The sequence below is a fragment of the Orycteropus afer genome, unplaced genomic scaffold (assembly GCF_000298275.1).
Source record: "Orycteropus afer afer isolate SDZICR_OR568_19922 unplaced genomic scaffold, OryAfe1.0 scaffold00441, whole genome shotgun sequence".
NCBI classification, from domain to species: Eukaryota; Metazoa; Chordata; class Mammalia; order Tubulidentata; family Orycteropodidae; genus Orycteropus; species Orycteropus afer.
The window spans coordinates 979,446-1,004,681 of record NW_006922028.1 but is presented as its reverse complement, the minus strand read 5'-3'; the positions used below and the strand labels follow the sequence as shown (position 1 = coordinate 1,004,681).

Sequence of the window (25,236 nt, the reverse complement as noted above, 5' to 3'; positions counted from 1 at the left end):
TTATCTTCTGTGTCTGTGTTAATTGGTTTCCCTTTTCTTTGTTGAAGAGGGTCTGTGCAATCCTTCTGCCTAGTCCGCCATCTTGCCCCGCCTCTCCTATATACATTTGATAAAATAATTTCATTTGATCTATTTCTATTTTCATATAAAGGATATTGTAACTTGAAACTCTATACCCCAACTATATTCTAAAACATGTCTGAAGCTAAGAGGAACTTAGAGGACTAGTTAAAAAGTTGTAAAATGTGCTCCACTAAGCAATATAAGAAACCTTTTTATCTATATACAAGTAAAACAGTTTTTGTGGCCAGGGAAGCCAATGAAAAGAGGAAAACTTTAAAGTGAGTTTTTGTAAGCAGGAAAAGACTATTTTTAAATTTGATTGTTGGAAGGAAATTATAGGCTGCTCCGTATGTCCCACAAAGAAAATCCCTTGCAAAGAAAGAGAAATCCTGGGGAATCACCGGAGATGCAAAATGAGGAGGAAAGAACTCTTCATTAGAAGACAAGAAAGGCCAGAAGCAAGTAGCTCCTCCCTAAAAGCAGCAGGAAGCAGTCACAGAATGAGGCACAAAGTAAGCCCCAAGGAGATGATTAGCAGTTGGGAATGGCTTTGGATAAACTTATCAATCAGGATTAGTTGTTAGCACATGCCTTCATGGAAACAGTCAGGCACTGATAAAAAATGATTCAACTGACATCTTAATGTGTTTCCAAAGAAGTGACTCTACCTGTTGAAAGTGATATGAATTCCATTTAGTAATTTCCACAGAAAACTAAGGTTAAGTTTATATGTTTGGAGCCCAGGCAGAACTGCAGTGCTGTGACTCCAAGCAACTCCCTATACCTCTAAATGGCAGCAGCACGCATATTTACAGACTGAAATAAAACGTGCAAGAGAGAAAACTGCATGACAATGTCATCCAAGGCATATTTGTGTGGAGTAGGAAGCCCATTTTATGCAAGTAAAATCAGATAGAAACTAATATTAAAGAGAGACCTAAAAAGAAGAAAATCATAAAAGGGCAACAGGCAACAAAAATGTGCTTGTGGACACTGATGTGTAAATGGTAATTGTCTTCCTAGCCAGTTGGTTCAATCTTGGTACCAGTTCCAGCATGGATATTACTTTGTCACTGGTCACAACCTGTTTTACATATATGGGAAAAGTGGGGAAAGAGTGTGTTACATGTCAAATAATGGCTAATATTGTCAAAGCTATTACTTGGTACCTGCTCAGGCACTAACTGGGATTGAAATTCACACAGTATTGTTTAGCCACAAAACTGTCTGCTCCTGTTGTTGCAGACAGAATTACATCCTCCAAAAAGATATACTGAAGTCCTAACCCCAAACTGTTCAGTGTGACCTTGTTTGGAATTACACTTTTTTTTCATTATCAGCTAAATTAAATGAAGTCATACTGGAGTAGGTCCTAATCCTAATCCCTTCTAAGTGATGTTTTATAAGAGGAGAACAGACATAGAGAAAAAATGACACACATAGGTGGAAGACACCATGTAAGGATCCATCTACCAGCTAAGAAACACCTGTGGCTACCATGAAGCTACCATGAACCTATACAGAGACCAAGAGCCAGTTGTTTGAACAGAACAAGAAGATATGGTGTGGTTTAAAGTCAAGAAAGGTGTGTGTCAGGTTGTATCTTTTCATCATATTTATTCAGTCTGTCCGCTGAGCAAATAATCTGACATGATGGAATATACAAAGAACGTGGCATCAGGATTGGAGGAAGATTCAGTAACAACCTGCAATGTGCATACAATACAACCTTGCTTGCTGAAAGCAAAGAGGACTTGAAGCACTTACTGATGAAGATCAATACTTCCAACATAAAGAAAACAAAAGCCCTCACATTTGGACCAATAAGCAACACCATCATAAACAGAGAAATGACTAAAGTTGTTAAGGATTTCAGTTTACTTGGATCCACAATCAATGCCCATGGAAACAGCAGTTGAATAATCAAACGATGTGTTATATTGGGCAAATCTGCTGCAAAAAGACCTCTTTAAAGTGTTAAAAAGCAAAGATGTCACTTTGAAGATGAAGATGTGCCTGACTCAAGCTCTGGTGGTATAATGGATAAGGAAGGAATTTGGCTGCTCAAATTCCTTATCCATTCATCAGTTCAAACCCACCAGAAGGAAGATGAGGTTATCTACTTCCACAAAGATGTACTGTCTCGGAAACCCAGTGGCTATGGGTTAGAATTGACTCGATGGCAGTGAGTTTGGTTTGGTTTCTGGTTTGACGCAAGCCATGATATTTTCAATTGTCTCATATGCGTGTGCAAGCTGAACAACAAATAAGGAAAACAGAAGAACTAGTGTCTCTGAGTTATGATGTTGGCGAAGAATATTGAATATATCAGTTGGAAAAATGGACAAATCTGTTTTGGAAGAATAGCCAGAATGCTCTTTGGAAGTAGTCTTGTCTACTTCGGACATATTATCAGGACAGACTAGTCCTTGGAAAAGGACATCTTGCTTGGTAAAATAGAGAGCCGGTAAAAAAGAAGACTTTGAATGAGATAGATTGACATAATGGCTGTAACAATGGACTCAAATGTGGCAAGGGTTATGAGGATGGCACAGGACTGGAGAGTGTTTCATTCTGTTGTATACAGGGTTGCTATTAGTCAAGCTGACTCTTAGGCAACTAACAACAACCAAGAAGCTGAAAGAGAAAAGGATTTTCCTCTAGAACTGACAGAGAGCACAGCCTTGATGATGATGCCTGAATTCAGACTTCTAGCCTTCTGAACTGTAAGACAATAAACTCCTATACTCTAAGGCCACTCACTGTGTGGTGTTTTATTATAACAGCTCTAGGAAACTATGATACAACTGTATCCGCCCAAAATGAAGGGATATCTTTTTCTGATTTGTATAAAGTCATCTTACAGGCCAGTAGTGGCCCTGAATCCTGACTGAGTATGCACTTAGGTTAGTAAGAAGCTAATCAGTTCACAGTAGTGAACTTATATTCTGCAATACATACTTCATTCAAAAATTCACCACATCAAAAGGTCTCCTATGATATACCTATGACCATGTATAAGTTTGGCAGATGATTTTTCTACATACATATTTGTATGTGCTATAAGAATGTCCATATATATAATATAGCTAATGGGGCAAAGTCATGATAACTTCTAAGTCATACCCAAACACCCTGAGGGAGTAAGTCACTGGGTCCATGGGCTTGGGACCATGGTTGTGGGGGACATCAAGCTCAACTGGCCTAACATACTACACAAACACATTGTTCTATATCCTACTTTGGTAAGTAGCAGCTGGGATCTATAAAGCTGGCAAGTGGCCATCTAGGATGCAACTATTGGTCTCTCGTCCAGAGCAAAGAATGAACAAAACCAAAAACACATGGAAACAAGGGACTAGTGGACCATGCAAACCTTGGCCTACATGAACCTGAGACTAAAAGAACTAGATGGTGCCCAGATACCACTGTCAACCATTCAGAAAGGGATCAGAATAGGAGATCCTGGATAAAGTAATAGAAAAATGTGGAACAAAACTCAAAATTATAAAAAAAAAAGACCATACTTACAGGTTTGATAGAGATGGTGAAACACCCAAGACTACGGCCCTCGTCACCCTTTGGCCCTGGAATTGAACTCACTACCGTGGCTTCCAGCCAAGCAATAGGTGTATAAGGCGAACAATTCCACTGGGTAGGTATACACCTAAGGCACTTGACTGCTTACCAGAAGGCTGGTGGTTCAAACCCGCCAGCTGCTCCTCAGAAGGAAGGTTGGGCAATCTACTTCTGTAGTGATACTGCCTCAGAAACCCAAGGAGGGGTCACTATGAGTCGGGTCCAACTCAAAAGCACACAACAACAACAGGTACATTCCTTAGAACAATCAACGATGGGAGACTAGAAAGGCAGTATTTGCACAGGGACATATTAGAGACCAGAAATGCATAGGAAAGAAGGACTCAGGGAAAGGGTCTTATACACAACGTTGCTTGGGGGCCCCGAGGAATACCTCAAGGAGACCAGTACTTAACATCCAGAGTAGCTGAAACAGAGACCCATGAGCCTTCTGATCGGGACAGACATTCATTCCAGAAGGAGGAAGTGGGAAGAGAATTGTTACATTATGCAGATTGCAGAAATGTCATGAAACAAAATTCGTATGAACTATTGTATGGAAAATGAGTTTGCTCTGTAAACTTTCACCCAGATCACAATAAGGTGGGGAAAAAGACTCTCCTATATGCTAATTTAACTACAATCTGATTCACAAACTATTTAAGGAAGAAAGTTACAAAGAAATAAAAGTACTTACAATAATGAGTGGAGTACTACAGTAATTTAATAGTTATACGTTTTCTTTCAGATACTTAAATATTTTACATCATAATATGCCTTACCTTGAAAGAACTCCAAAAGAACATTTTGCATCTTAGGATATATGATCAACCTTTGTATCTTACTCAAGAAAGTAATATGAACTATATGCAAAAGATATCATGCAATTTAGTATTCAAATCTATTTAGTTTAGACATTTCATATAAGTATTCTTAACCTTGAAAGCATATAAAAATGATAGCAAGGCTATCTAGAAAATCTTTGGATTCATGCTCAAGACAGTAACATGAACTATATGCAGAAAGCTTTTATCATGCAATGTAGCATCAAAATTTAATTATTTTGTTCTTTTTATAAATAAGTAAAATTACATTAAATTATCAGGCTTTATTCAGCATGAAGATTGCATGGCACTTTAAAAGACAGAAATAATGAGCAAAATGATGCAAAATGAACTAATATTTTATAGCTGTAATTTAAGCAGCTGAGTCTAGTATACTTTGTGCAAACATATATTAACACAAAATTTTATTAATTCAAAACAAAAGAGAACAAACATGGACTTTGCATTAAATGATTTGGACAATCCTGATCACTATTTTTATTATAGAATTATATGTTATCTAAGATGGCGTTAGGTGAATAAATGAGTGAGAAATTGTAGTTGTATATTTAAATTATATACTACATGGTTTCAGTTTCACATGCACTTACTACAAATTTTAAATGTTTAATGCCTTTTATTTTGTTCATTTTAAGTAAAACAAAGAGAATCCTTATTTCAGAAAAGTTTACTCCTCATTTTTAAATTATCATATCAATTTAGATTTGAATTATATAATATAGTCTACTGATAAATAGGTTTGAGATTATTTTGTAAACAGTTTTAAGGCCAAATTTCACTGACATAATTGTTATCATCTGATTTCTACCACTGAAAATACTGTTGTCTTGTTTTTTTTTAAAGAGAAAGTTTTGTAAAATTTTCAAAAAGAAAAAGCTAATACTAAAAACTTACAAATCTTCTGAGAAACAGAAAACTTTACCTATGTCCTATAGAGCCCTTTCACGAGGTTTTCATTACTGGAAAGATCTCCACAATGGGACTTATAGAAGAAGTTCCTTAAAATAGAGCCTTGAACATCAACTCTGAGGTAATGGACATAACAGGATGTCAGTATGGACCGTGCCGTAGTAATTATGCACATCTGACTTACACCTTTTGGCTTTTGATGCAATCCACACTGGCATATTTTTCCCAAAACAGTATCAGTCTTAGTATAAAAGAACAAAAAACTGAACATACGCAAACAAGACACGTCTGGGATAGTAAATGTAACCTGCAGTTCTCAAATATGGCTGTGTATCAGAATCATCTCCTGAGGTCTGGAACTGGGCCCAGGCAGCCTAATGTATTCATTCCTAATGACTAAAGCAGTAAGCGTTCATTGTGAAAACCTTAAAAGTATATGTAGTAGTATATCAAATAAAGAGTTTCTTCATTCTCCTTCCTTGTCAAATCCCAATCTTACAGGTAAACAGTGTTTATGCCTTATATACTCTCTTGATATAAATGCCTGTTTTCTTTTTGGCTTTTTTTTTTTTTTTTTAAACTACATCATGTATAAGTGGCTGGACATTTTCTACCAAATGTAGAGAGTATATGTCATGATCTGACAAAATATAAGCTATGCCTTATACACAAAAGTTGCTTGGGGGCCTTAAGGTATACCTCAAAGAGACTAGTACTTAATGTCCAGAAGTACCTGAAACAGAGACCCATGAGCCTCCTGATTGGAACAGACATTCCATATGTATTATACACAGGAATAAACACCATTTCAAAGGTGAAACTGTAAGGGTAGATACTCTGACCTGCAGGTGTTGGTGTGTGATGGATTGGTTTCTCACACACCCAACTCTATGAAGCTTCCTCCATGATAAATACACTCAGGCATATATTTAATGATGCTTAATGATTCTTTCATTGAGAGATCCAATTAGTTCATATTTTACCATTTTTTTTCCTTCAAAAATTGTGCTTGTACAGTACATATATCCATATTTAGATATACTTCATTCTTTTTAATGACTACATAGACTTTTTTATGCCAGGCACTGTTCCTTGCCTTCCCAACAGACATTTTCCACTTTTCCCCCAACCCACTGCTGTCAAGATTCTGACTCATAGCAACCCTATAAGACAGAAAAGAACTGCCCTATAGGGTTTCCAAGGCTGTAATCTTTAAAAAGCCAGATGGCCACATCTTTCTCCATGGGGCAGCTGATGAATCACCAACCTTCTGGTTAGCAGCTCAGTGCTTAACCAATGTACCACCAGGGCATCTTCCCTTTTTCCTGGTTAATGAAATTCTGAGTTTGTTCAGGGACTGAATGAAAAGCCCTTATGCTGAAAGAAGGTAGGCCCATCTTTTAGTATCAAGCATTATGATTAGGCAAAGAAGTCAAAATCATTCTAAGGGCACGTGACTTCGTTTTAGTTAATGAGACCTAAATTAAAAAAAAAAAAAAAAAAAAAAAAAAAAATGCTTAAGAGGAGCTTCCTGCATTGAGCACAGTGATTCAAGAGAATGATAGCTGGAGCTGGCACAGCCATCTTACAGCTATGACACGATAAACCTAAGCTCAAAAGCTAACACATTGAGGGTGGCAAAACAGAAAAGGCCTGAGTATTTAATAACAAATGAATCTCAAACTACCTATTTCTAGAATTCTTGATATGCAATATAATTAAAAATCTTGACTGTTTAAGCCACTGTTTACTAGCTTTCTCCTGCTTATAGCCAAATGCATCCTTTTAATCTTTTTGATGGAAATTTAGATGGTCTTATATGTTGTTAGAGGAGCCCTGGTAGTATAGTGCTTAAGGCACCTGACTGCTAACCAGAAGGCTGGCAGTTCAAACCCACCAGACACTCCTTAGAAGGAAGACTCGGTACTCTACTTCTGTAGTGATACCACCTCAGAAACCCAAGGAGGGGTCTCCATGAGTTGGATCCAACTCAACAGAAATTAGTTTTTTGTTATATATTGTTGCTACTACAAATACTGCAAAAAGCCTATCTGAACACACACCTACCTGTAGGAGTATATCAAAAGACTGGCTACATCTGTATTTTTAAGTTTCATAGATGATTATAATGCACAGGCATAGTTGAGAACCACTATCTATACTATGACTAATTGTTGAAACTCATAAACCAAAAAAAATAATCATATTCATACAAAAATATATAGTTATCTTAGAGGTAATGTCTAGGGAAGTCTTTGAAGCTCTGGCCTTTTATTTGGCCTCAATTCATCTCACAGGATCAAAGGACAACAAAATATATCATTACTTTCCTCAAGTAATATTATCTATTGCCTTCTGTACTGTGGCTTTTATCTATTTATCAAGACACTGGTGAAGGATTTATCAACGTGCTTCTATGAGTACATTTGAAGGCAGGTAACACACAAGTGTTTTTTGAAGAAGACTATATACAAATCATGGCTTTTCAGAAATGGTTTGCTTTCTAGGGCAGTGGTTTGTGTATGAGAGGATATATTTTTGTAAAAGCAAGAAAATTAGTTAGGAAAAAATAGAAAATAGGATGTACAAATAGAATATCTATTATTAATATGAATTAATATTATTAATATGAGTAAAAATTTTATTCTTGGGTAAATGGTAAACATGGAATTGTGCTGAGCAAGAGTATATCAATTTTGACAAGAAAGGTCAATGAATTATTAGAAAGTCTATATCTTATAATATTCAGTTCAGTATTGCTAACAAAGGCTTAGTAGAGGAATGGAACAACTGGACTTATTAAAATGTTAGGGAAAATTTATTATTATATCAACAACTTATATAAATGTTCATGTAAAATCTCTGAAGGTACTCAAATATTTAAATTGTTTTTTCATGATTTTTTCTTTGCTGTTTTTGAAGAGTCTAGCTAAGAAAAGTAAATTTATGCTTGTGAAATTATGACCATTCTGCAATAATTCATAAGATTTCATAATTTTCTGGTATTTTCTAAGAACACTTATAACCTGAGTTCATAAATGAAGAATCACAATAATAATTTCCACTTAATGTCCTTAAAATAGTTGTGAAATACGTTTCTAAGTATCCTCTCATTCTTAAATGAAAAGTTTAGAAAGCTATATAAAAGGATAGATGAATCAAAAACACTTTATTTATTTATTTAGTTTTAGAACAAGTGGTACATACAGGAAACCTTTGGCTGAGTACTGAACTCTTACATGGAAGGGTAGGGCAAAGACTATGTATGAGGGCAGTGGGTAGAGACTTCAGCCTGCTGCACACAGCACTCTAAGAAGGTCATATTTTGTTTTGCATGATGACAGATGAAGAACTCAGTAAGTATGGTGTAACAAAGAAAACTGATGGTTAATTACATTGTATCTTAAAATCCTTTTAACTTTTTTTTTTGGTAGGAAATAAATTAAGATATTCCCCTTCCAGTTACTAATTGGTTTAATCTCAATGAAGTTGTTTTTATTTTAATGAATACATTTTCATTTAGAAATGTTAAGGAAAAAGTGACTATATCGTCACAAGTATTATGAAGTACAATTCAATTTTGACAATAATCATGTGTTATTTGGATTCTTACTTCTATACTAATTAGCGCACATGGCCAAATTCTAGACTGATATGGCTACCATGCCCACATTTTTACCATATTCTAACATGCAACTGTTAAGAATTTTCAAATGTAGCCTTATTTCACCAATGTTAACATAAACATCTTTGTTATTTCTTTTTAAATAAATTAAAGAAAATGCTACATGTATTTGTATATTTCTAATTATTTTTATGTGAAAAGGAAAGCTAAATATGAAAGGTAGGTATATTTTTTCTTTTCTTGCATAGTAAATAAAAATTAGGGAGGTATGAGAAAATAGTTTCACTCTGGAAGTATCAAAATTTCACAGGACATCTCTAGACTCAAAGTTTTGGTTCCTGTAGGGCAGGGGATGGCAAAATACAGTCTGTTTCTGTAAATTATGTTTTATTGGAACACAACCATATACATCCATTTATAATTTGTGGGGGCTTTCAAAGAGCTGAATAGCTGCAACACAGATTGTATGGCTCACAAAGCCAAGAGCATTAATTATCAGACTCTTCACATAACAAGTTTGCTGACTCTGCCCTAGGATATCAAGAAAAGTATCCAGATGTTCAGTTCTGTTATTTTAAAGATCAACTATGGTATGGGTCTGATGTGAAAAAAATCTCATTTCTCCTCTTCATACACAAAGAAACAAATTTTCAAGTGAAAGATTAAATATTATTTTGAAGTTTAATTTCTATGTACTTGAGAGTACATATTAAAAAATAATAGTTTTGCCAATTGTTAGGAAAGGAATTTATTCCTCCATGTCTTTTCATCTTAATAATTATAAGCCTAAAATGTAAAATATGTTCTGAATCTCATGAACCTTCATAACGATCTAATCTATTTTCAAAAAATAAACTAGTTTGACAAAGAAAAATACATTTTTACATTTCCACTGCTATGACAGTCAACTAGTTAAGGGTTTTTCAAAAATGGTAACTGTATCTTTCATAATACATATTAAAATAATGAATATGATGTTTGAGATGTAAAATGTTGCTTGGCTTTATAATAAGATATATGCTTAACAGAATGAGATAGATATATGCATATACACAAACAACTGGCTTAAGTTTAAAAGCTTTAGTTAACCACATATAAAATGTTTCTTATTGAATGCCCAAGGAGTATCTATTTTTTATATATATTTATCACAAGTTAAAGCTTTAAAGCAGTGATGTTATTTATGCAAAATCAAAAGTGCAACATGCCCTTGTGTACAAATTGTAAGTGCAGCTCACTCACATTGTTGATAGATTTATGCAAAGCTTCACCCAGAGAGTGCCGCTATGAAGAAAAGATCACAGGAATAAAGGGAAACATTCAGAAATCAACTAAGTGAAAGAAAGAGGGATAAAAAAGGGAGAGTAAAACACAGAACATTAATTATAATATGTTCAAGAAAAGATAAGTTGAAAACAGTTCTGAGAAAGAAGTTAGACAAACAGAAATTTAAGACATGTAGTGTAAATTCTATGTAGTCCCTTAAAAAATGTCTGATATGTTTTGTGGCCTGTTAGACTTACCTATGCAAAACACCAAAGGCTAGTACATATAAATCAGAGTTCAGTTTAAAAAATGATGGTTATTGAGGAATCTAGAGAGATATTATTGTCCTAAATACCTCCCAGAAATCTATGGTTTGAATATAATGCTTCAAACCATAATACCAAGTATGACTGATGTAAGTTCATGCAGAATTTCTCTTAAGAAAGAGATATGAGTAAATGAGAACTGTAACAATAACTTGATTGACTACATAAGTGGAGAACCAGAAATAAGTATGAGATAATCACCAAAATATGTGAAGTTTTAATAATAATCTGGTTTTGTAATCAGAGGGAAGGAGTAAGAGATAACTTCATATTCTTTTAATCCTGTTTTCTCAGATGTATTTGACAAATTTATTTATGATCTGGGTTTAGATTTCAGAAGCTCATTGAAATTTCCAGCAAAAAAACATTGGAAAAAAATCATATAGACCTCAAGTAATAAAGGATAACATGTGATTTCACTTTCAATAGCCTCCCTCTTTTACCTTCTGAAAATAGATAATCGTGTTTTTAGTTTTTAGTACTAATTCAAATAGTAAATGGTTTTACTTTGGACACTGATAAAATTCTCAGACAGAACATAATTACCTTTTTTATTGTTGTATCAGTATGATTACTCCCTTGGAGGGTCATAAACTAAAGCTAGTTTTTATTTGGGAAATAATTCTTTACTAGTAACACAAGCTAATTCCAGGATAGAATGTTTTCTTAAAAAAAAAAAATTCCACTGCCACTGAATCGATTCTGATTCATAGCTACATTATAGGACAGAGTACAATTGTCCCAAAGGGTTTCTTCATGAAGAAGCCAGCTGCCCCATCTTTCTCATACAGAACTGGTGGATTAGAACTGCTGACCTTTTGCTTAACAGTCCAATGCTTTAACCACAGTGCCACCAGATTTCCCTAGAATGTTTACCAGAGTAAAAAAATAATTTGATAAAAAGGATTTACTTCTTTCCCATTGACTATTCTATAACATATCAATCTAAACTTCTCAGACTCTTATACACATCAATTTTATTTTTACTTTTTCTTTATTCTTTCTCATATCTATAATATTGTTTTATACTATTGAGAGAGTTAACTTTCTCAGACTTCACAAAACTTAAGAAAACCTGAGGGACTTTTTATTTATAGATATTTACCTCTTTTATATCTCAGAATTGATGTACTGAAATGAGAAATTAATCCAAAATGTATGGTATTTGCTTAAGAAGTAAATCTTATCTTTCACTTTTCATGTTAAGATTCCTGAACTAATCAATGAATTAGACCAATACCATAGAGAGCTGGAGGCCTTAGGAATTCTAGATTTTAGTCTGTGTATGACAAAAATATATTTGATCATTTGGGATCTAAACTCATATGGTCACTAACTTTGTCAACATACAGTTGCAGGCCATGGAAACATCAAAATCAAATCACATAGTTATGACCTGGCTATCGCAACCAGTAAAGGGACAACTAGTGCTGTTGGGTGGCAATATCATTATTGGTTTATACATAAATGATGAAGTAATGTTTATTTATTTTTCATTAAAAAATGTTTACTGGAGTAATATGACATGCCAGGAAATATTCTAGTCACTGAATACAGAGTTGAGTACGATAGAAAAGCAAAAAACAAAATTAAGAAACAGGGATGAATACTGTGATAACAAAAAGGATGCTGTGAAAAAGAACAACAGGATGATACTGGGATAATTGTAAAGAAAGATTTTTTGGAAGAAATGCAACAAACGCAGTACACTGCCACTGAGTTGGATTCGACTCATAGCAACCCCTCCTTGGGTTTCCGAAGTGGTTATCACTATGGAAGTAGATTGCCCAACCTTCCTTCTGAGGAGTTTGAACTGCCAGCCTTCTGGTTAGCAGTCAAATGACTTAGACACTATGCTACCAGAGCTCCCTTTTTGGAAGAAGTGACATTTAAAGTGGGACATCAATGAAAAAGCCAGACACAAAATGATCTTGGGGAAGCATGTACCAGGCAAATGAATCAGCTAGCATGAAGACTGTGAAGTAGTGAGTAGAGGTGATGGGATAAGGGAGCTGTATATGAGGGAGTGTAGGCTGAAATGAGATGGAAAATATCAGCAGTGGCCAGATCACTTAGGGTCTCTGTAGAACAAAGATGTCAGAATAAGAGTCTCAACTCAATGGAGTGCTGCGGTAAATTGCTTGATGTGGCCCTTCTAGCCATTGTCCTCCATTCTGTGATGTACTGTAAATACTATTATCGATGCCTGTTTGGGGTGGTGTGGTAGTTAAGGTCAGGTATCAACTTGGCTGGGCAGCTGGTAATAGTCATTCCCTATAATGACTGGCAGTCGGCTCTGATGAGATTTGCCTTGAGCTGTTGATTGTTAAAGCCATCCAGTTAGGTTGTTTCTATTGGGGCAACACAGGTGGAATGTATCTTGAGTCCTGCTTTGCTGAAGGGTATAATTCAAATCACTACCCTTAGCTTCCTTGAGGGCATACTTACCAATTTCCTGGGAAGGTTCACCCTCCTCTTGCTCCAGTTTTGTTTTTTGGCTCAACCTCATCTCACCCCTGGATTTCAGACAGCAGCCGCCGTCTGATCTGCTGATCGAGGTTCATCAAACCCTGAGAATTGGGAGGATCCTCCAGACCCACTCACGGACCTGGGACTCGCCAGCCTGCCAGCCTCCACCACTACTACGTGAGACGATCCCTTGGGTGTCTCTGAGTTCTGTGAGGCATTACAGAGAAATACAGAACCCTAAGATGGGGGAAATTACTGGGAGGAGGAGTTAATGTCTGAAATGATGGAGTGGCACAGTAGTTTGGACATTTGGGACATCTTTAACCTCTGCCTCATGGGGACCGGCCTTGTGCTGATCTTTCTGAGAGGAACTGTTCAAGCAAGTGCGCTGTGAGAATTTTAAGCAGAGGAATGGCTAACTCTGATTTACACCAAAAAAGATAACTTCGAATACTATAGGAAAAGTGAAATCTGGGAGAGTAGATAGGAGGCTATTGTAGTGGTAGTTTGCACTAGTATTTATTAGAAGAGATGAAAGTGGATGGCGCTAGTATATATTTTAGGGGTGGAATCAACAAAATTGAGTAACAGATGATGTGAGAGGTAAAGGAAAGAGAGAAATCAAGAATGACTCTCCAGTTTGTTTTGAGTGATAACCAACGCCAAGAAGTGAAGATGTGGGAATGAGGGATGATGGACTGCAATCAAGATTTCTGAGCCAGAGGGGAGGAAGTTGGCATGGTACTAACAAACCCTGGGCTTAGTCCCTCTATCAACAGAGAGCTTGGGGAACTAGGTAAAGCAGATGTAAATAATGATACTGGAGTTATAAACAGCTGATAAGAAGATAAAGTATTAGATCCAGTGAAGGCTTTGAAAGAGAGCTGGTTAAGCAACTGGGAAAAATAAAGAAACCTGTCTAGCCCACAGAGCCAAACAGAAGTCTTTAGAAATACAAAGGAGGTCAAGGAGGAAGGGAAAGAAGAAGAAAAAAAAAAAAAACACAGGCATTAAAGACTCAGAGAACAGTCACACAGTCACTCAGGCAGGGATTTTTTCAAGGTGAGCTGGGACCACAAGTGAGGAAAAAGATTGTTCTGGGAAATGGAACACGACCTCCTTAGTTTAAGCTAACACAGAGCCTGGAAGGGAGTGGGGGAAAGGGAACAGAAACTCTCACTGAATAAACAGAACCCCAAATCTGATACCTGGCAGTGGACTTGAGTTAAACTCTTAGCAACCCTTTTTAACACAGAGTGGAACTGAGACCTGGGATTTCATGGCTCGTGGATCCCTGGGGAGGAGGGCAGCACTTTGTCCTTTTGGGTGGCTGGCAGGTTTCAACCACAGGACTTTGACTGATGGCTGGGCATCATCATCAACAGACTGCTCCAGACGGAGCCAGGGGCCATGGTTGTCCTTACCACACCTACATCACTGACAGAATTATCCTGCACTAAGCACAGAAAATCACCTCTGTCTTTCCAGGGGCTTGCTTCTTATGCCAACCCCCTTTCTCCTGAGAGGGTGCTCCAGTGAGTGCGCGGACCCTGCCACAGTGGCCAATTCCCAGGGCTGCTGGCTGAACATAACTGGAGGGACCTCTCCTCAAATAGCTTATCCTCCCTTCATTTTATCCTCATTTTCTTTCATTTTTGCCAAACCTTCATCGTCCCCATCCACCCACTTTTATTTTCTCTTTTTCTTATATTCTATTTTTCTTGTTCCTTATTTCTTCTATTTTTGCTCTACCTTTTCATCTCTTCTTCTTCTCCTTGGCTTTTTTTTTTTTTCCCCTGCCTCTTCCAATGAGAGGAACATATTAACTCTTCACTAGTCAGCTATAGCTACTACACTGACTACTTCACCCAATAGACAAATAACACCAATAGCTCCAGCACCAGACGATCAATGACAGACAGTGGACAACACCTGCTCATTCCAATTGCAAATCCCCTTCATGATGAACGGAGACCTGCACCCACATCCCCATGAAGGATTCCACCAACGCAAAGAAAGCTGGAAAGCAACCCAGTACAGCGGAGTTAACAATCAAAGAAGTACACATGTTCCACACTTCCAGATATAGTAAAACATAAAACCAGGGTGAAAAAAGCAGTGCATAACTAACAAGTAAAGACAACAACTTCAAAATGTCTAGGAAACACAGACAACTTCAAATCAAACAAACAAAAATAGGACAAGATAGTAGAAACAAGTACCCAAGCTAAAGAACTAGCTTCCCTGAAGAAGAATAAGCAATAGAATTATCTGATAAGCAATTCAGAAGATAAATACATAGGAACCTCCAAGAGCTCAAGGAAACCATAAATAGAAGTAATGAGAAGACAGATAGTAAGTACCATGGAAGTACAATGGATTCAGGAAAATCATTCAAGAAGGAAATAACGAAATAAACATACAATTAGAACTCATAGAAAAACAGCAATTAGAAATCCAGAAGATGAACACTAAAATTACCAAGACAGATAACACACTGGAATGACAAAAGGGTAAACTAGAACTGGCTGAAGAATGCATTTCCCAGCTAGAGGACAAATCCCTTGAGATGAGCCTGTATGAGGAAAAATCAGAACAAAGATTTAAGTAAAATGAAGAAAACCTAAGAGTTCCATGGGATGACATGAAAACAAATAACATACACCTGACTGGAACCCAAGAACAAGGCAAGGCAAAAAAAAAAAAATAAAATAAAATCCCTGAGAAAACTGTGAAAGACTTGCTAACAAAAAATTTCCTCCACCTCATAAAAGAAAAAGATACCCACCCAAGAAGCTCAACAAACCCCATACAGGACAGATCTCAAGAAAAAGTCACCAAGGCATATCATAATCAAACTTTCCAAAACCAAAGACAAAGAAAGAATCTTGGGAACAGCTTCAGAAAAACAAAATGTCACCTACAACAAGCAACCAACAAGAATAATCTCTGATTTCTCAGTAGAAACTATGCAGGCAAGAAGACAATGGGATGGCATACACAAAACTTTGAAGGAAAAGAATTGCCAACCAAGAATTACACATCAAGCCAAACTATCTTTCAAATATGAAGGTGATATCAAGACATTCCCAGACAAACAGAAATTAAGACAACCCTATAAGAAATGTTAAAGGGAGTCTTTCCAATAGAGAACCCACAACAGAGAGCAACAAATTAAAATCAAGACACTTGACACCACCACCTAGAAACCAAACCAGAAAAAGATCCTCACAATAAGCTCACAAAAAAATGTACACAGAGAAACAGAGGAGTCAATCTGCAAATGACACCAGCAACAAAGCAAATAAGGGAATAAAAGTTTTAATTAACAAAACTTTCAAATGCAGAGGAAGACAGGACAATGTCTTTATAGAACAGACTGCTCCAAACTTAAGGAAATAAGAGTAAAGAAAATCAAAATCATTTGGAAACAATTAGTCTAAGCTATGATAGACCAGGAGGACCTCACCCTACATGACCCTGAGATAGGAAGAAATAGATGGTACCCAGCTACCAATGCCACCACTGGGGAAGGGATCAAAACTGGAGATCCTGGATAGAGTGGGAAGAAAAATGTAGAACAAAATTCAAAAACTCAAAAATGACCAGAATTAGTGGTTGGATAGAGACTACGGCCCTGGGTTAGCCTTTGGGCCTGAAATGGACTCACTTTCATGGATCAGCTCTCAGTCCAACAGTAGAAAGACCTACAAGCAGAACACCTACCCCAGGAAGATGCACCCACCTACCCTAGGGAGATGTACCCCTTAGATCAACCAGCCATGAGATATCAGAGGGGCAGCATTCACATACAGGGAAAGCTGGACAGACAATAATGCACAGATTATACGGGCACAGAGAAGAGGTAGTCACAGGGAGGAGAGGTTTTTATGGTTGGGGTTTGTAATTGGGGTCATGAAATCAAATGTGTATGACTGTTGAGATTAAATCTGCTCTGTAAATTTGCATCCAAATCACAACAGAAGAAAAATACAATGATTTCTGAGCCAGACATGCTATGTTTGATATGCCTCACAAGTGGATGTGAGTTCAGAAGATAGACATATAACTTTGGAAGTCAGTGGCATACACCAAAACCAAACTTGTTGCTGATGAGTCGATTCTGACTCCTAATGACCCTACAGGGCACAGTTGTTGTTGTTGTTGTTATGTGCCGTGGAGTTGGACCCGACTCATAGCGACCTCTCCTTAGGTTTCCAAGGCAGTATCACTATGGAAGTAGATTGCCCAACTTTTCTTCCAAGGAGTGGCTGGTGGGTTTGAACTGCCAGCCTTCTGGTTAATAGTCAAGTGCCTTAGGCACTACGCTATCAGAGCACCCACAGGGCAGAGCAGAACTGCCTTAAAGGGCTTCCAAGGCTGTAAATCTTTATGCAAACAGATTGCCACATCTTCCTCTTATAGAGTAGCTGGTGAGTTCAAACAGTTGATCTGTTGATCTTTTAGTTAGCAGGCAAGAGCTTAACCATTACAGTATTTAAACTACAAAAGTGAGTGAAATTCCTTTAGTGTCTGAAAGAAGACTAGATGAGCTAAAAATTTCTATGTAGAACTATTACTTGGCAAGCATTCTGTAAGAGCAAGGTCCACGTTAACAAAAATTGAGGCAGTATATAATAAACCAAAAAACCAAATTCGCTGCCGCGAGTCAGATCCAACTCACAGCGACCCCTCATTGGGTTTCTGAACGAGTATCACCACAAAAGTAGATTGCCCAATCTTCCTTCCCAGGAGTGGCTGGTGGCTTTGAACCGCCAGCCTTCTGGTTAGCAGTCAAATGCCTTAAGCCCTATGTCACCAGAGTAGGTTTTCAAATACCTCAAACTTCTTGATAATTTTCAAGATAAATGAAAAGGACTTCAAGAGATTCTCTTCAACTAACTGAGAGTACTCAGAGACTTCATCATAGAAAACTTGCTGAATAATGTTTCAGAATTTGTTTTCTTAAAGGATGAATATAATAAAACTTTCAGGTAAGTGAGGAAGGAAGAAAACTGAAAATAACTAAGAGTTGCTATAATTAATTACAAATTTAGAGCTTTATACTTGTGTGTGTGTGTGTGTGTGTGTGTACAAACGATGCTCTCAGGAGTTATCACATTGTTCTAAATAAACTTTATTTATTTAGACAATAGAACAAGATTTTACATGTTTGCAATTTATAAACATATTGCTCTATGTAAACTCCAAGGGCCCTAGGGTTCAAAATGGATCTTCAATGTCTGTTTATACATTTTCCTGCTCTCCTCATTTCTAAGAGAGGATTCAGAAACTCCAGGATCAGCTTCAGTGATCTACCTTCCTTGCTCAGGGCTTCTGCCAAGGTCTTTGCCAGAGTTAACTTGGGAAGAAATAATATAAGTCCCTTCCCAATCCTCAGAATCCACTTAAATTTATTCTTCCATTAAAAGGTAGTGTTACTCATTTAAAAAGGTAAGGACTTAAGAAAAAGTATGTAAAATCTGATGGGAATACCATGTCCCACCCATAGGCAGAAACAGAATTTCTAAAGAATAAGAATCCCTTCCTAACATCAAAGAAAGCTTTTGTATTTAAGCTAAGAGATAGAGCCAAGAGAGTGAGTACTGAGCTTTAATGCTAAATTGACCCATTAGTTTGGCGATCTAGATAGTCAGACTAGTGTTGTCCAATAGAAATATGAGCCAAATGTATAATTTTACTTTTATTAGCCACATTATAGAAAGTTAAAAGAAAAAGGTAAAATTATTTTTAATTATCTATTTAAATCACTAGATCCAAATCATTATCATTTCAACATGTAATTTTTAAAAATACTAATTTTTTCCATGTTACATTTTTGAGACATCTTACTTTAAAAAAAAAAAAAAACTGTGTTCATGAAATCTGATGTATATTTTATACATACATTTTCAATTTGGACAGTCTGAATGACCTGTCTCTTAAATTTCTTGGTCAAATGCCTGAATGAAGTTGAATTAATAAACCATTAAATTGGAACCCACATAAAATATGACCTGAAAAATGCTAACTAAAGAATGTATAATGGGATTTAGGATTAAAAATACAAAATAGTCCTCACAGAGGATTCTATATAATTACTTTTCTAAAGACAGAGCTAAAGAATAGAATGTAGTTCTTTAAAGGAATTTAAATGTACACACTGACTAGCCCAGAAAGAATAATTAATCTCAGATTAAAGTATAATCAATGGACTGAAAAACAGAACATAATAAGGTATTATAAGAAAAATTAAAAGATATTAAATGAACTCTGAATGAATTCAGAGCACATCATTAAAATCATTTTTTAAAAATTTCATGAAGTGAAAAACATCTGACTCAAGGAAAGTGAAGATCTTATGCTTGTCTATGCCTAATTTTAGATAAACAGTCCCTAAGACTTAGTTAAAATTAATTGCAACTCTGAGAATTTAAATTCACATGAAAGAAAAATTATTTTATTTCTTCTTTGTTTTATGTAGAATGAAATACAGGTAAGCTAAGGAACAAAAATACTCACGTTTAGTTCACTCAGAAATAGTTAAAATATGTGAAAACACAGATCTTCTGTTAGTTTTCATAGTATATGTACTGCCTAAGCTCTAGATGTTCCAACTCTATTCACTACTCTGACAAGCTCAAGTCAGGCCTGCTTTCCCTAAGTGCTAAGGGGTGCTTACAGTGCTAGAGCTAAAGGGGATGATCAAGACCAATAGCAGTGAGTAGAGTAAAATGCTTGTAGGAGTTAGAGCTAGGAGTGGAGACTGCAAGGAACAGAACAGGATCAGGCAAGTGGAAAATGGTAGAGTAGGCTTCAGAGCACAGGCTCCAAGAATCCACCCAAAAGAGTCAAGAGAACAAGATCCCAAGGGCCAGAAAGGAGGTCCTTTGTCCAGAAGGAAGTTCCATTTAAAAAGACCACTAGTTCTGCCATCCATCCGCCAGTTGTACTTGGGGGCCTGCATGTTACTATGATGCTGAAAGCTCTTGCAAATACAAGCAGGATCATCCACAGTGGATAGGTGTCAGTGGAGCTGCTGAACTAGGACATACTAGAAAGCAAGGTCTGATGATCTGCCAAAAATTAGCCAATGAAAACCCTACAGGTGGTAGAACACTGTCCTGAGACTTCCACTCCCGTACCGTGGATGTGTCATCAGAAGAGGCTGACTGTTAGAGAAAGGCATCATGTCTGGTAAAGTGGAGTGCCAGTGAAGCAAGGGAAATCCTCAATGAGACACACTGACACAGTGGCCACAACAATGGGCTCACACATAGCAACGAGCATGAAGATGGTGCAGGGCCAGGCACTGATTCATTAGGTTACAGATGGAGTCACCGTGAGCTGGAGCAGACTGAACAGCAACGAACAACAGCAGAGGTTTGCTACTTTTGTCATCTCTTACACTGCAAAGAGTTAAACCTTGAGAACATAATACCACTTGCACTTTAACAAGGAATCCTTTTGTTCACTCATTTTTTTTAACTTTCTTCAGGCACAGACAATCCTGGAGTAAAACAGCTATTTGCCAGTTTATCTATGGTAATATGTGTGACCTATACTTTTTTAAAGGTGGGAAGAAAGGAAATAGCCTGACAGCATGAAGGCATTATGGAAGTAATTTTACCTTTGGAACCAATCTATACCTGGTTATTTTTATGTCTATGATTAATATGAAGTCCCTGGGTGGTACAAACAGTCAACACACTCAGCTGCTAACCAAAAGGTTGAAGGTTCAAGTCCACCAAGATGCACTTCAGAAGAAAAATCTAGCAAAGTACTTCAGAAAAAACCCAGCCAGTAAAAACCCTATGGAGTACAGTTCTACTCTGGCACACGTGGGGTCACCATGAGTCAAAGTCAACTTGACAGCAAGTGGTTCATGGTTAGTTCACTTTGAAAACAGTTTTTTTTTTTTTTTTTTTTTTTTTTAAAAAAAAGAATTCTCCCTGTAAAGCTGGCAAGAGTTGGATCTAATATGTAATAAAGCCCTTCATGATAGACAGCACCATGAATGCAAAACATTATGTCCTCTTAGGGATGAGTTTTGCAGAATAGACACTGGAGAAGATGAATGAAATCTGACAACTTAATACAAGGGAGGTTAAATGAAATAATGAATAAAATAATTTAACAGGGAGAAGCCCAAACCCAGCTAAAAAGGTCTGTGTTCAACCCTCTGGCTGCAAAGCAAGGCAGACTTTCAGGGATTTTTTAACCCATTTGTATCATAGAATTGAACTAATTCCTTAAGATTTAATTCTTAAGATAAATTCTTAAATTTTTAATATTTAACTGAACTAAACCTTTCCAGGTACAGATCATAATACAGGAACAGGGTAATAGAAATACCACTCTACACAGCAAAGTCAGTCCCGCGGGGTCCCCAGGTAGGAATGCAAAATAAGCATTCAGAAGGTAATTTATAAGCAACACTAAGATAGTCCAGCTTTTAGGAAGAGTTGTTTCCTTGTTCTTATTTTTATGTCTGAGTTTCCAAGGTTTCAAATTTACAAAATATTCCTTATTCAGTGTAACATCATAAATTATTATGAAATACCTAGACACAAACTGGCAAGTCCCAAGTATTCTTTAAAGTCATTGCATATACATGCAATATAACTATGTAATAATTTACCTTACAAAATGCCTATCCTGTTTATTTGAAATTCATCATGACAACAAATAGAAAGATAATAGTAGATTTCCAGCACTAAATTATGGAGCTGTTTCTTGTCCAAGTACTGCACTTGCCTATCAACTGGCAACTCACGCAATCAGTCCTATTTAATTACTGGCTTTGCAGGAGCATGTTAAGAACTCATAAATTTAGAAGATATGAAAATGTGCAAGCTCTTTTAATTAAAGTTATAAATGCTTTGGAAATAAGGAACATGGCATCAGAAGCAGATAGATGTAGGAATACCAACACTTTCATTTATGTTAGTCTTTCCAAGGGGCTTAAAGCATTTTGAAGCATAACAGGTTGGTAAGAAAAAATTGCTCACTTTGTGGAAATGTTTAAAGGCAATCATGTACATTTAGTAAATTTTTCCTTCGGTTGCACAAATGGTATATAATGGCTTGAAAAAAGATTTTGTTTTTTCAAAAAATAGTTATATTTGCTGTTTAAAATCTCTAGTGTATTCAGTTAAAATATTAAACTAAATAACTATAAATTCTTCTCAGCATTTAGGACTAGATATTTAACCCAATTACTTAGCATAATGTTTCATAACTTTATGAATATCCCCTTGATATTTTTTTCAAGTTTTCCCTATTAAAAAATAACAACATACAGTAAATTAGCACACAATGTTCTACATTATTTCCCTAGCTAGAGAATGTCAAGGAAAATGAACCTTCGTAAAGTACAAAAGTAAAGTGTTAATTACCTGGTTTAGGAGATCTTCTACTTTCTTCTGCCATGAATCCCTGGCTGCATTTTTCTCTCGCTCTTTTAACTGCAAAAGTTGAGCCATTGCTGACTTTTTATCCTCTTCATGTTGAAGTCTTAATTCTTCACGAAGTTTAGAACACTCTTGCCTAAAATAAAGTAAATAAATAAAAAGCATTTACTCTGTAAAGGTAACCATTCCTCCAATAACTGTAGTATAGTAAGGGCTTACATAATCCTCCCCAAAATTCAACGAGAGAGAGTAAAATTTGACTGTTTTACAGTTAAGCACTGTAATATAAATTGAGAACTTATCTAAGATCAAGGATTTATCAACAGCAGAATACAGACTAGAACAAACAAGTCTTCTGACTCCAGGTTACCAAAAAAAAATCCAAACTCACTTCCATCGAGTTGATCTCCACTCATAGCGACCCCTCCTTGGGTTTCTAAGGTGGTATCACTATGGAAGTAGATTGCCCAATCTTCCTTCTGAGGAGTGGTTAGTGGGTTTGAACCGCTAGCCTTCTGGTTAGCAGTCAAATGCCTTAGGCACTATGCCACCAGAGCTCCCAGATTCCAGGTTAGTACTGTATATTATATGCAAAGAAATGGAATCAGAATAAAAGTAAATTTGTATTCAAGCAGAAAAAGGAATTGGTTTCTCTGCAACTAGTCACCAGAAAAATTCATTTAAAATATGCTTCTGTATCTTTAACAATATAATGATACAATCATCTATGTAACAAAAAAAGTGTTTTGCACATCTATATGGATAAGACCACATTACAGAGGAAAAGGTGTACCTAAGATTTTCAGTCCATTTTATTTCTAACTCATGGGCCATTTTGTCCACTCTGAGTTTCTCTTCTTCTTTCATGGCAGCAAGTGTTTGTTCATGTTGTTGCCTTTCTTGTTTTAGCTCACCCTAAAGAATAGAAATTTTTCAGTGAAGACTAGTCTTCCAAAAGCAAAGTCACTAGAATAGGCACATTCATAGGACAGAAAATAGAGCAGGGGTTACGGGGGGCTGGGGGATGGGGGAAATGGAGGCTATTACTTAACATGAATTTTCATGTTGGGTCTGAAAAAGTTTTGGAAATACTGGAGATGGCTGCACAACACTGTGAATGTAGTCAATGGCACTAAACTGTACATTTAAAAATGGTTAAAATGGCAAATTTTATGTTTTACTTCCCCTCTCTCACACACACACACACACAAAAAACCCCTAAATGATAAACAAGACTACAGAGTGAACAGGAACACCAAGGAGGTACACACTCATTAGCATAATCAACCATACAAGATCCAAAGGGCAGTATTTGCCTAAAGATAAAGCTCAGAGTGTAGGAAGGGATAGGAAAGAAGAAAGAATGGATATGGTAAACAGAGGGAGGAAGTGGGAACAGTGCTTTTACATTGTGGGGATTGGAAGCAATGTCACCAAACAAAATGTATATTAATTGTTAAATGGAAAACTAAGTTGCTCTGTAAATTTTCACCCAAATCACAATTAAGAAAAAAAAAAAAAAAAAAAGGCAGAGTTACCTCTGGGTATTTCAAATAAGTAAAGGAAGTACCTATACTCTAACTTTTAAATTCTTACAGCACAATAATTGATGGTGGTATTGATGACAATTACTCAAGATTTTCTGACAATAAAATACAGTCTTTTTTATATTTTAAATGTCTCTGTTCAAACTATATTTTATTGAGGTTTATAATTTCACAAATTACTTTATATAGTAAATCATCTTACCTAAACCTTCCACATCATGGATAGCCCATAATAGATTATTAAGTTGTTTTCATATATATATACAAACTGCATAGACAGATAATATGATTCAAATTCATATTCAAAAGTATGTTATTTATTAAAAAATGAGTTGCTGCTTTACTTTGGATTTTTCTACTGCCAGTAAGATATAAATCAAACTAACGCTACTGCTGTTGATTTAATTCCAACTCATAGAGACATTATAGAACAGAGTAGAACTGCCCCAAAGAGTTTCCAAGGCTACACTGATCTGTTTCAATAACAGCTTTAACTACTAGTGCTTTAACTACTGCACCATCAGAGTAGAGTGCCTTTCGAATATGCTATAGACACATTATGGACCCCAGTGACATGATGAAAATAATTATCAAGAATTAAGCCTACTAACAAAATATTTTTATCATGTAACTTCAAACTAGTGTTCTATATGTAGTGTTATGATAATATGATCCATATGAAATCCCTGAAGATTAGCATAAATCAAGTGGTTCTCTGACACCAGGGACTGGAGATAACCTGCTTGATAGCACTGACAGCTGTGGGTCCATGCCAGCAGTGAAACTGCTCTTAGAGCACAAGGAAGGAGAGGAACAGATGACGGTCCATCCTCCATCATCCTGTTATCACAACCATCCTTTCTGGATTACTCACTCACTAATAGTCTTTGATGAAGTATTTGTTGAGGGGTATATCTAGATTAGGAGCTCTGGAGGCACAGTGGTTAAGCACTGGGCTGCTAACCAAAATGCTAGTGGTCCAAACCTACAGTTATTCCAAGGGAGAAAGATGTGGCCATCTGCTTCTTCTTTTTTTAACTTTTTTTTTTTTTTTTTAATTTGGGTAAAGATTTACAGAGCAAATTCACTTTCAATACAGCAGTTTACATATACTTTGTCTCATGACATTGACCACAGTTTACCACAATGCAACAGCTCCCCTCCTACCTCCTCCCCATAGTTACCTCTTCCCAG

The 25,236-nt window shown here is 36.4% G+C and overlaps 1 protein-coding gene across 1 annotated transcript in view; it reads right to left on the bottom strand.

Annotated features, from left to right (window-relative positions):
- The window catches only part of FAM184A (family with sequence similarity 184 member A), a 205,983-nt gene that overhangs the window by 33,194 nt on the left and 147,553 nt on the right, over window positions 1-25,236 (bottom strand). Inside the window, exons 8-9 of the mRNA XM_007954187.2 lie at window positions 23,289-23,410; window positions 22,481-22,631 (exon numbers count right to left, since the gene is read on the bottom strand). Of these exons, the coding sequence (XP_007952378.1) occupies window positions 22,481-22,631; window positions 23,289-23,410 (273 nt within the window). The remainder of the gene's footprint in view (window positions 1-22,480; window positions 22,632-23,288; window positions 23,411-25,236) is intronic.